Genomic DNA, 12,998 nt, shown 5'->3' on the forward strand with positions numbered 1-12,998 from the left:
AAATTTTGGCATGATACTGGTGCCTATGGGTGTGAGTAGACTTGAGGCACTGAAGCTGCTCCTTTGAGCAACTTCTCATTGTGTGAACTACTGCAAAAACCTTCCCAAAGCGTCCAAGAGGAGTCTTAGAAATAGGCTGGTGGCAGCTAGGCAAAGGCAGGCACAGTTAGTGTGTGACAGCATCCAGCTAATGGCTTTACAATGGCTTTTTTTACTTAGTCCTGGTGCCCTGTCAGGAACACTTAATTTGAAATTGTAACAAAAGTTTTCTACGGGTATAGCCACAAAAAACGCAGCGCCCTCCAAAAACTGTTCTCCTGCTATCCCGTTTGTCCTTCTGTCAGGATCTGTTTTTGCCAGTGAGCTGTGTGAACTTTGAAGCTGACAGACAGTAATTCACCTCCAGCTCATTTCCACAGACAAGTGCAAAACTGTAACCTAGCAGAACTTTATTTTAATTGTACATTCACATTTCTGCATTGACGTGGGCAGCTTTGTACACTGCCGAGTGATAAAAGTTACACAGCTCTGTTCTTTTATGTGCATTGATTTCAGCAATCAAAGAAACGTAGAAAACTAACAATAAACAACTTTTTCATAGAGCTGTAGTCAGGCTGGGAAAAATTATGTGATTCTTTTTTCCCCTCCTGCCCCCTGGCAACTGAATTCCCTTGACTTTTAGGCTTTTCTATTTTAAATGACTGATAACATTACTTAAGATGGTTTGCTATGGGTGTCTCACAGTGAACCTGTCTTAGGTGTGCACCAGTGCACCTGTCTTAGGTGTGCACTGCCTCTCACTCCTCTGGTAGCTCATTGGGTGTATCATTAGCAGCTGTTTTGACATGCTCTTCGATACTGCTGCAGGACAAGATAAATTTTCTTAGCCTGCTATTTTTTTTAACATTTTAGGCTCATCACAAGTCAGTTGCGGTGCTTTACAACTTACAGACATTTTTCGTGACCTTTGTAGACTGAAAGTGATTCGGAAATGAGAGAAGAATGCCGCAACCAATTAGCACGTACAAACATTTATTTTGAAATTTCCATTCCGACTGTTATGAAGAGTTACATCATCAAAGCACTTTATGGCAGTGAAAATAGCTCTTACCCCTCTGACTCATCCATTACTCCATTAAAGCTGAAAAATGTGCAATCTGCTTGAAAAATAGGTTGCTTTTTATTCAGTTTCCCATGAAAAGTCAAAATTTGGTAACCAAAAAAAAAAAAGAAACCAAAAAAACAAAAGAAAAAACCAAACCAACCCAGCTTATAGGGCCTCTACATCCAATCCTCTCCCTCTTCCCCCAAAAATAACTTACAAAGATAGTTTAAAGTTTTAAATGAGTTTAAAACCGAGTGCATCTTTTTTTTTATTACTTTTTCTTCTTCTTCTCATAATAATCTTAAAATTCTAAAAACCCATAATTTACTTTCTTGGAAAAAAGGCAGCCAGCCGTTGCTTCTTGATTGGAAGAATATGTATCTCCGGCGAGTTCATTTTCTTTAGCTTTACGCTCCTGTTTTTGACGGGTTTCCTGAGCGCCTCGGCGCTGTCCCGGGGCTCGGGCGGGCTCTTCACATCGTAGCACTGCAGCACCGAGTCCTGGGGCAGGTCCCTTTTGAAGGAAAAGTTTTTGGTGGAAACCCCCGACAGGCCCTTGATCTTGCCGCAGAAGATGGTGGGCACGGCATCCTTGACGGAGACGATGACTTTGGCTGTCTGCGAGGTGCTGACGATCTCGATGTTGTTGCCGGCCTTGGGCTCGCAGCCCGCCCTGCCCGCCTGTTCCACCAGCCACTTCTGCGGCTGCCGCAGCAGCTCAGCGGCGCCGCCGCCCGCGGCCCTGCCCTCCGCCTTGCCCGCCGCCTCCGGGGGCTTGCAGGGGCCGAAGGGGGCGGCTGGCCCGGGGAGCTTGTCCGGGGCGGGGTGGGCACCGACCTCGGCGGTGGTGGCGGGGCCGGAGCCGGCCGCCTCCCCGTGCGGCCCCCCCGGCTTGCGACAGGAGGCGAGGGACAGGTCCAGAGCCCCGTCCTCGGGCGGCGGCGGCGGAGGCGGCACCGCCTCGCTGGCCCGAAGCGCGGGCGGCCCTTTCATGGAGAGGTCCAAGGCCTCGTTCTCACCGCCCATCTTGATGACAGTGTGACGGCTCAGCTGGGGAAACTCCCGCGGGTGGAGGAGCTCGAAGGGCTTCGTCTCCTCCTTCTCCAGGGGAGTCTGGGTGCCCTTGCAGGAGTGGGGGGTGAAGAGTGGAGGCTTGGGTGGGTCGGGGGCCGCTTTGGCCTCGGCGCCGTGGGGCACAGGGATGGGGACAGGGATGGGGATAGGGATGGGGACGGGCAGGGGCACGATGACGGGGTAGGGCACCAGCAGCGTGGCAGGGGGCACCAGCGGGGAGAGGGGCGAGCTGAAGGCCTGCGGTGGGAGGGTGGCGTAGTCGGGGGCCGGCTGACAGGGGGCTGAGCCCAGGGCGCCCTGCGAGGGAAACAGGTCCTGAAGGACGGCGGCGAATCCCGGCGTCTGAAAGACCGGGGGCAGGACGGGCTCCTGCGCCTGGCCGGAGGGCTTGGGGTCCAGGAGCTGGGGCTGCCCAACGGGGGTGGCGGTGCCGGGGAAGAGGCCGGCGTGCAGGGGGCTGGCGGGGCAGGCAGCGCCCGGGGGCAGCACCAGGGGCGAGTTCAGGTGCTGGAAGACGTGCTGCTCCAGGAGGACGGGCAGCGGGACGGGGCCCTGGGTCGTCATCACGTAGGGGGTGGCGGCATTGGTGGCTGGCATCTGTGGGGCTGCGCTGCCGGCGACCTGCAGGTGGATGGGCAGGACCACGGGGCTGTCCCCCAGGCAGATGGGCTGCAGCACGGTGGCCGCCACCTTCAGGGCCACCCCGCTCTGCGACTCGGCCGGTGGCGTCAGGATGGAGGGCGCAGGGACTGTCACCAGCGGGGAAAGGGCTTTCTTCATCAGGTCGGCCGAGTTGATGTTCCAAGCCTCTGCTGTGATCAGCTGAGCCACCCCATTTTCCAGCTTGTTGTTGGCCATCGCCGAGGGTGAGTTGGTGACATCCATAGGCAGGTTGGGGGCATCCTTGTACAGCTCCTCCATGTCGCAGGGCTTCTTGGGCTCCGCCAGCACCACCTCTACATCGCTGTCAGTGGGACCCGCGGCGGCTCCACGCTGCCAGGAGCATCAGCACCGACATAATTTGGCCTGCAAGCCAGAAGCATATTTTAGGCACCACATAAATCTCTTCCCTAACATAATATTTGCAATTGCCTTTAAAGACCCCGTCACCAAAGAAAAGCCGTTAAACGTTTCCACACTTCAAGCTAACGGCTCCATAATACCGTGTACTATATATACAGAGATGCGGGATATACATACAGCCCTGAGTGTTGTGCGAAACATTTTGAGAAACTTATATTTAGCTGTAAACATGGCCTTAAGGACTGCCTGCATCCAAAAAACCCTCTCAGTACAGCCTGAAACAAGGACTCAGGATGCCCATTCCACATTTTTAAACACAGCTTCACATAATGACAATGCACATCAGAGTTGAGTGACAGCGTGTTGTTTTAACTCAACAGAAGCCCCAAAACAAACATTTCTAAAAATATTGCAGCCAAGAAATATTCAACTATTCGTGAAGGGTACTTCATTGCCCTTCAATACTTGTCCCTTTTTCTTCCTGAAACTGCTGTATGCAGGATCAGAAAGGAGCACAGCCATGCAATGGCAAAGCAAAACCAACCAAAATTCCAGTGTTTATCCTGCCACAGAGCTAGTCAAGAGACAGCAATGTGAACCAGGCCCATTAAAGACTTGGAGGGGAAAAAAATGAAAACAACTTAAAATCCAGTTTGACAGCCCAATTCTTCATATCAACCAAGCAAATGGCAATTAAAAAAGGGCAGGGATGGTTTCTGTTCATGATTGTGGTGTAATATACAGCCTGTTTCCCCTGAAGATCAAAACTTCCCTGCCTTGGGGAAAAAAATTCCCAAAAAATCAGCAAATTAATGGCACTATGCATCCATTTCTTTCGAAGGATAAAGAATTTCTGCCCTGTGAGCTGCTGCCAGCAGACTTTGGCTGATGCCTGACTACTTAGCCTGGTGCTGCCCATGCCTCTCCCGAAGAGTGAAGAGAATCCTGCCGTAGTAATAATCACCATGGAAACTTGTCCACTTTCAACTCTGTTACCATGGGGAAGCACCAGCACACCCCAAATGTACATTTTTCACCAGCATACAGCTGAATCCTACTCCCCAGGAGCAAATGATGTGCCATCCCCACTGCCCAGTACCCAGGACATGGGAGCAAGGCACTTCCCTATGTCCTGCAGACACAGTGGTACTGGGATGCCAAGAGATGGCAGGGAGGGCAGCCCCATCTGAAACTCAAATTGTCTGGGTGAAGGGTCCCAGCCTGGGGATGTGCCTGAGAGCATGTAAAGAACTCCCTGGTGCTGGCACTTACAGAAATTGTTTGCTGGCACAGATGTTTGTAAGACCAACAAACCTGCAAAGAGGTCAAGAAAAAGGGGGGAAAAACCAAAAACCCACAAACAGAGGCTAAAAAATGTCCAAGGCAAGGAAGTGGGAAATCTACTAAATCTTTCCTGACACCTGTGAGTCCTTGGATTTGGCAGTGAGATACTGCAGCAAGCACAGGACTACCTACAGAAATGCCAGGAGCTGATAACACAGGCTGGTTGGGTGAAATGCTAATAATTTATCAAGCACATCTGAGTTCTTAAAAAAGATTTTTAAAAGTAAACACATGAGTCATTTATGTCCCCCTCCTGCTGCTGGCTTAAGGAGAGTAATTCTGGATTTTTCCCATCTCATGAAATGTTCTGCAGAAAATATTCACAAATATAAGGCTGGGGTGTTTTATTTGTTTGTTTGTTTCCTTTTTTCCACCTTTGGCTGAGAGATTACAGGAAGGCAGAGATACCCAAGCACTGAAAACAGGAGCAAAAATCAAATTGCTTATTCAGAAAGTGACAAATATCAGTAAGAAAACTATTGGACCAGTGTTGTTTTGGGAAAAAAAAAAGATAAATAATTGTTTATAAAAATAAAGACTATGATGAGACAGCTCAGCAGATTAAGCTGAAAAAAACAGACATCGTCATTTCTGTTACGGAATTAAAAAGCCATTTTCTCTGCTCTTACATAATCTCTCCCTCCCTGTTTTTCAAATGACCATTTTGGTGTCTGCAGTGCACACCAGCATCTTTGCTCCTCCAGCTGCTGCAGCACAGCTGAGTGTTCTGCACATGACATCGCCTCTTCCCAATGTTTCTGTTTGCTTGAGAAGTGTGAGATTGCAGTGTTTTCATAGAGAATTAATGATCTGGTGTGGACAGGAAATGACCCCCTGTTCCCCTGGCAAAACCATTAAACACTGAGAAACAGAAAAATTAAGATGAAAATTATGCTGTGTAAGAGACTTGAGGGATTAGCATGCTGTAGGGACCCATGGAGACAGATCACCACTGTAGATGAAAGTATAAAACATAATAAAATTCCCCCACTGCTGCTTTAAAAGGTGACAGGGCTGGAGGCAGAGGAAATACCGAGATGAGAGGAAGAGGAGCTCATCTATCACCCTGAGAAACCATGGAGAAAAGCTTGTAAGCTTGGCTGCTTTTTTTCAAAGCACAGTCAAATATTGTTTTCCACACTGAATCCTATATGTGCCTGGGATCTGTAAATATACATTTTTGGGAGCCAGGCCACTACCTCTGGGAGGGCCCCTCTCTGTGAGAGGAAGGACACAAAAAAGGTGAGGTGCAGCCCTTGGCCCAGGTTTATGGGTTTGGGATGGGTTTTTCACCCCCTCACTTTTCCTACATAGAAGTGTACCTTTCTGTACTTCCAGTACACCTGCTTCTAGAGCATGTCATCACTACAGAAAAAAAAATTAACATATATAAAAATATATATACATACTTAAAAATATTTCCTGATCCTGCCCACAGCCTGCAATTCAGCAGTAGCTGGCTGCCAGGTACAGTGGAGTCCAGCACAACTTGATCCTGCTCCCTGTAAAGCTATTTTTAGTTTCATTTGGGAGGGAATCCCAGGGCTGCTAAACACGTGTTAGACTAAAAATCTTTTATCAAGGTCAGTAAGCAGGCAGAGAGAAAAGGATACAAGTCTCCAAGCCTCAAATGAGGAAACTTTTAAGATCTGAGATCAAGAGACAGACTAAAGTTGTCCAAAGGTGTTTTGTAGTTCCTGGACTCCTTTTTTTATATACTATGTACACAGCATACACCATACAAAACCCTAAACTGTCATAGAAGTGAATGAAACAGAAGCAAATTTTCAGTATTGGTACTAACAGTGATAGCTATACTATACTTCTGTAATAAAAAATCAACCTGAAGCATGTGCTGGGGTTTGGGGGGTTTTGGGTCTTTTAAAATTGCTGCTTCACTACACATAAATTATTCAGTTATCCAGTTTTAAAAAAAAGTTTCATGTATTTAATATACATAAAAGAAGGTAATGTAATCTACAGGAAATGCCTTAAGTTTCCTCTGCCTATCATACCTCAGTCCTGGACAATCAATTTCACTTTCCCTACTTATCTTTTTTATATTTAATTTGCTGTTTGTTTTAACTGAAAAGAAGCTTGGAACACTGAAACAAGCCCTACTGTAAATAACCCGAGCTTTCCCATCAGGGTGCTGATAAAAGCGAAGTTCATGGCACTATGCAATGATGTGTGTGACTGTACAGGAAATGGTATCTTAGCTATACACAAATGCTTTGGAAGGGTAGTGATAACTCCAGCTTATTTTTTTTATCTCCTGCTGATGGCTGTGCAAGAATTTTCTCAGGGCTGCTGTGTGCCTTCCTGTGGGGCTGCAGCACAGCTCTCCCTGAGCTCTGCCTGCTCATCTGTACCATGGCTTGTACCTCCTATCTACACAGAACTCAAAATATACTGTGCACACCATGGGAAAGGATTATATGCTCCCTTTGTGGGATGCCTAGCTCAGTATCTCCTGGAAAAATAGGGCTTCCCTTGAGTATAAACACAGTAACAGAAAATTAAAAATCTTGACTTAATCGAGCTGCTTGGGGACAAAATTATGGTCAGATATGAACTTCAGTGTTTTCCCAAAACTCGCTGCTTGATGTCACTGATCCAACCAACTACAAATCATCTTCCATGCTTCTTTGGTCTCTATAATTTCAGCCATAAACAAAGGCTTTACCATATTATTGTTGGTGTTTTGTTAGAAAAAATGTATTTGAATAAAGTGAGCTTTCATACACCAAATACAGGGAACTACTACTACACAAATAACACACAGGTGGGATCTCCCACATGTGGAACCCATAAATTATTTCAGCAGTGTTTGCCTCTCACATTTCCCTCTGATTCACCTATTCATTTAGGCACCTGGGACTGAGAATCCTGGTTACCCCGTGTATGCTTCTCGTAGTGTAATCCTCAAGCATGAAAGGGCAAAGGAGTAATCAACTCAAAGCTGGTAGTGAGCTTGCCTTCCCCCTTGTGCTGCACCATTTGTGGTGCTGTTTTTAATACACCACACATGTCAGTTGGGTGCAGAGGCACCATGAGGCCAGTGGGGCCAGTCCCCCTTCTTCTTGCAGATGGTGAATGCCTCCAAGGTCTCTGCAGGCAGAGCAGAAGAGACCCACAGGGTGTTTCTTAAAGCAAGCTGGCCTTCATCCTCTTGCCAGCTCACAGCTGGACCCCAAACACAGTCCCACTGCCTCTGAAAAAGGGACTCAATGACCACTGCTAGGTCATCACAAAAAGGGAGTCAGTGGGCATGCACTTCTCTGCCTCCTCTAAGGGGCACCTAGGGAACATCCCAGTTTAGCTCTGCTCCCTTCCACCTCAGTCCCTTGACTCAAGCACCCAACAACTAACTCCCTGGTAGGATTTAGGAGGTACCACTCAAAATCAATGGTGGGCAAGAGAGAAAGGCATTGGAAGGATGGACAGGATTCACTCTGGCACCAGCGAGAGAGAAGGGAGGACTACACTAGGGTATCATTGCCAGTATGGAAGTTACACCCACAGCCTTTGCTGCCCATCCCTCTGCACATCTTCTGCTCACCCTCCACATATGCACTGCCTCATGGTACTTTTTACTCTACAGAAGCTACACTGTGGAGGATAAGCTGAATGCTGCCAAGGGGCAGTTAAAATAAGCACCTCACCAGACAACTTCAGAAGATGCTAGAGAAATAACGCTCCAATGCAAATCATGCAACAGGTTTACTTTGCACTGCTGCATTTGTGGATCCTTTCAAGAAGAAAAGCTATTTGTACCAAGGCTCCCATCCAGGCTGTTAAGCCCTGGGGAAACAAGAGAGAAATGAAATCATTACAGCAGTGCAAAATGGCATGTTATAGATGGGACATGGACAATATGTATACACTGCTTCAGCACACAGCACGATCATTCTCAAATGCAGCAGCCTGACTAGCTGATAGTACTTTGGTCTTTTAAATAGTTCAGTTGAATAAATACCACGGCTGTCTGCCTATTGCACAGGCTAATTGCCTGCAAAGAGCACGTTAGAGTCATAGATTTGCTAACTATATTGCTGTTGTCAACAATTTGTAGTTAGCAATCCATTCTAGGGAGAAGTGAACTCACTTTTTTCTCGTTTAAAAACAAATCAGAGCAATTGAAAAAAAAATCCTATCATGGGCCTGAAACCAATGCCTTCACTCCCAAGGGCAATATATACAAGACAGACAGTAAGTGCTGTGGAAGGAATAGAACACTTTCCTCACAAATTTCAACCTGTACTGAATTTTTATACCCAATTTGAAAGCCCCACAAAACCCCCTACATTTGCACTGGAAACTGTGACATACCCTGAGTGTAAGGGAGATGGCACTTGCTGCTGTACTCCTGGATGCTTTTTCCCTTTTCTCTTATTCCATTCACAAACTATTTCACTAACTGGCTGTAACACTTAACTGATGGGCTCTGCTTCCAAAAGGACCACTGCTATAGTAAATGTTACACCATATACACTATTACATGTAAGTCAGAACTATAAAAACAGAGCTACCTTGAAATTATTTCAGATCTTGCTATTCCCAAATCTTCAATATTTCTCATATCTGCAGCATAGGCCTGTTCCTGGGATCTCTGAACCATCATGCTTTGAGGAATCTTTCACCAAGTTTCTGAAAATAAAACCTTTACAGTCGTAGTTTATTTTTTACCCTTGGTATTTTACACAAACACCTGCACAGCATCAACTTGCTTACCTTCCAGTGAGCTGAACACACTCTAAGGTGGAGACAGTGCATGGAAATCTGTATTCAATCTGACATGTGGAGGACAAATATAAATTTGCCAGCCATAATTACCGCTGAGTCATGTGTTAAGTGATGTCCCTTCAACCCAACTGGGGCTTCTCACTCCATGCAGCTTTTGTGCTCCCAATTTCTGTTTAAACTGGGTAGACAAGTGGCAGTTTTTGTGACTGTAGAAGAACCTGTTTAAATCAGCTTTCCCCCTATACAGCTGGCTGTGTGCAGATGTCTCCTTCAGAGCATGAGGCCCCTTGGGATGGGGACATCAGCAGCAGCAGCACTGTGCTGGGACAGATGTGTCAGTACCCAGCCCTGAGCACCTACCATGAGAAGGTGCTGCCTGCACAGCCCTGGGAGATTGTCTTCTCACCAGCACCTTCCCAAAAACCAAAATTCCTCCAGCAGAGATGCTCTAGCCCATCATTTTTGTGGCTTGTGGTCAACTTGGTGTCCACCAGGACACCCATGTCCTTTCTTGCTGAGCTGCTTTCCAGGTGGGTGGCCTCTGGCATGTACTGATGCCTTCCCCAGGTGCAGGGCTTTGCACTTCTCTTTGGCAAACTTCACAAGGCTCCTGTGAGCCCAACTCTCCCAACTCTCTGGATGGCAGCACAACCCTCTGATGTATCAGCCACTCCAGCCAGTCATGTGTAATCTGCAAACTTCTGCAGGTACACTGTGCCCATCATCCAGACCATGAATGAGAAGGCTGAGCAGGGTGGGACCCAGCACTGACCTCTGGAGTACAGCCCTAGTCACCCAGCCCAACTGGACTTTGTGCTGCTGGGCCTGTTCCTCCAGTTTCCACTCCGCTGCCTGCTCCTCCAGCCCCCAGGTCAGCTGTGTGTCTGTGAGGATCTTATGGGACACGGTGACAAAGGCCTTCCTCAATATCAACTGCTCTACTCTCACTTACCAGGCTTTCTTCTCATATACTAGGTCAGCTCCCCACAGGGAAGGAAAACTGACAGTGGATTGCAAGTCTAAGAATGTCTAAATTAAAACTATATGAGGGAAAAAATGAACTTACTCTAGGGATCTGTCTTGCATCAGAGTTCCTGAGATTTACTATACCTTAACCTCCATGGCTCTCAGGCATGCTGTGCACCCATGTATTTACTTTTGTAGTAGGATCATAGGAAGAATTGCATTTTTAGGCTCACAAAGTGAAGTGCATGATTTTCCTATGGGAAAAAATATTTTGAAGATTTTTTCTTGTCATTAAATATCCCATTTATCTGATTATTTAGTATCATTTTCAATCAAAACATTATATTCGCCAGCAAAGCAAAGAAAAATGAGCTGGTTGGAGTACACAGAGCTAAACAAAACAAACAAGAGAGCCCTTACTTTACAGTAAATTTTAAAACCCACACATTTTGTTTTCCCAGCAATCAATACACCAATGATAACAAGAGGAAAAGGATACCAATTAAACATAATTGCCAGCCCTGCTTCCCCCAAAACCTGAAACAAAAAGCACTCAGTGTCAGCCTAATAAAATATTTGTTCCTTTCCCAGTCAAGTGCTTTATTAAACAGCCCATAAAGCATCTCAGTTCTTACAAAGGATTTCCAAGTTTGATATCAGTGAAATGACTTCAAAGCCTCATTGGTTCCCCAGTGGAGGTTTGTTCACTGCTCTGTGACACTCGGCTCCCTATTCTGTCCTGACTTTCTCCACTGATCCCTGGCACAGATATTTTTACCACATTCACTTGATCTTCTCCAGCATCGGATGAGCATCAGTGTGGCAAAGGCTGCCAGCCACTGCTCATCTCTTCTTGTTGACTGTTTTACTCCTGGTAAGAGGGACAGGGACCCTGCCATAGATGTGTTAACAGGTCTCAGCCAACAGGGTGGTGAGGTAAAGTTAAAAATCAGTTCTTAAATTGCTATGCCACTTTTGCAGGCAGATCATCTGACTTTTCCCTGTTATACAAAGATTTTGACCCCTTTGTCTGTCTCCCAACTAGGCACAAAAGTGAAGCTCACCTCGAGGAGAAAACGAGCTTCACCAGCTCACACCCTGTAAATGATGTGAGGTGCCACTAGTACCACACCTGCCCTGAGACACCCAGCCCCTTAGACTCACTGCAAACCCTTTCCCATCCATTCCTTACAGCACACCAGCTCTAGTTAAAAACCACTTTTTCTTGGTGCAGACAGGGCCGGAATAGGGTTAACCTCAGCTTTATTATAAAGCCATGGGGTTAGAATAGCAAATTCCAACACTTCTGTAACTCATCTTAAATCAACTGAAAGCCACATTTTCACACAGCCTCTCATCGTCCTTATATAGCCTGGCTTAAAAAAATAAATAATGAGAAGAAAAGCAAAACCAAGTGAAAACCAGAACCTTCCAGCTCACAGATCCTTTCTGGTGACATATGAACGCTCATGCCTAAGAACACAGTAAGGACATGCAGGTGATTACCCACACACGTGTGTGCCACCCAGCTTGCCACCATGGGCTGAAAGGGATGAACACTTTCTGCTGCCCATAGCTCTGGTGGCTCTCATGACACTGATATAGTCCCAAATGAGAAGATGTAGAGATGAAGAGCTGGCAATAAACAACAAACTCATCAGCTTATCTTCTTCTGTGGGACAGGGTCTCATTTGGGAGCACAGGCAGATACAAAGGTGCAGGAGTATTGGACTGCTGCCTAGGGAGCCAAAGGATAGAGGAATCTTCCCTCCCTCTGTACAAAACATGGTTATTTAATGCTTTGTCCTTCCCCACTAGCATGAGGAACGAAATGCTCCATCAGCTTGCCATTTCAAAATCAAGTTTACGCTCATAGTTTCAGATTTATTAGACTGACTCTCCTTCTCTCCCTCCCCATCACTTTTATAAGCCAAGCTCAACATTTCATCAGCTACACAATGGCACTAATCCTCAGCAGAAAGTATGCACACAGCAGATTTCAAGCACTGATGCATCACCCTGTCTTGTAATGTATGTATGGAAAAAAGTTTCAAGAAAAAAAGGCCCCTTATTTTCATCCTTGCAAAACTTTTAACCACTGCAATAATTTTGTTTATAAGAGACAGAAAAATATGACTTCTGTGATTTGATTGAAAAATGCAGCATTTTTTTCTTTGAATTTCACATCATTTTACACATGCTTTCCTCACAGCATTTGTACCAGGTGTTTCCTGGTTTGACTTTGAGGGGAAGAGAACGGACGTCTTCTCTCCACCTTGCACAAGATGTCAGATGAATTCTGACTGAATTTGAAACACCAGCATGAGATGCAGCACGGTGGCACTGATGGATGTAACAAGAAAGCCTCAAAACCTCTCAACAATGACCAGTTTTGTCTTCCTAGAAGCCTCTAGACTGAGCTGGAAAATATGCCTCTGAAGATGGATCTGACCACAAGTAGTATGCAAATAACAGAAAATACTGAAAATATGTCATGTTCCATCTCAGTGCCACTGAGACTACCACTGCTCAGTCAACCAGTCGGGTCATCACAGAATCATAAAATATACTGAGCTCAAGAGGACCCATTAGGATCACTGAGCCCAGCTCCTGGCCCTGCACAGAACACCCTAAAAGCCACACCATGTGCCTGAGAGCATTGTCCAGATGCTTCCTGAACACACCCCAATAATCCCCTCCCTTGCCCAGCTGGCCATGCTGTGCCTGATGCCCCCCCAGA

General features: G+C 46.3%; 1 protein-coding gene across 1 annotated transcript in view; it reads right to left on the minus strand.

Annotated features, from left to right (window-relative positions):
- Window positions 1-884: 884 nt before the first annotated feature.
- RAI2 (retinoic acid induced 2) overlaps window positions 885-12,998 on the minus strand; it is a 44,214-nt gene continuing 32,100 nt past the window's right edge. The window contains exon 2 of the mRNA XM_084226479.1: window positions 885-3,205. Coding sequence (XP_084082605.1) covers window positions 1,430-3,100 — 1,671 coding nt within the window. The 5' untranslated portion in view covers window positions 3,101-3,205 and the 3' untranslated portion in view covers window positions 885-1,429. The remainder of the gene's footprint in view (window positions 3,206-12,998) is intronic.

The sequence above is a fragment of the Fringilla coelebs genome (genome assembly GCF_963513975.1).
Source record: "Fringilla coelebs genome assembly, chromosome: 2".
NCBI lineage: Eukaryota > Metazoa > Chordata > Aves > Passeriformes > Fringillidae > Fringilla > Fringilla coelebs.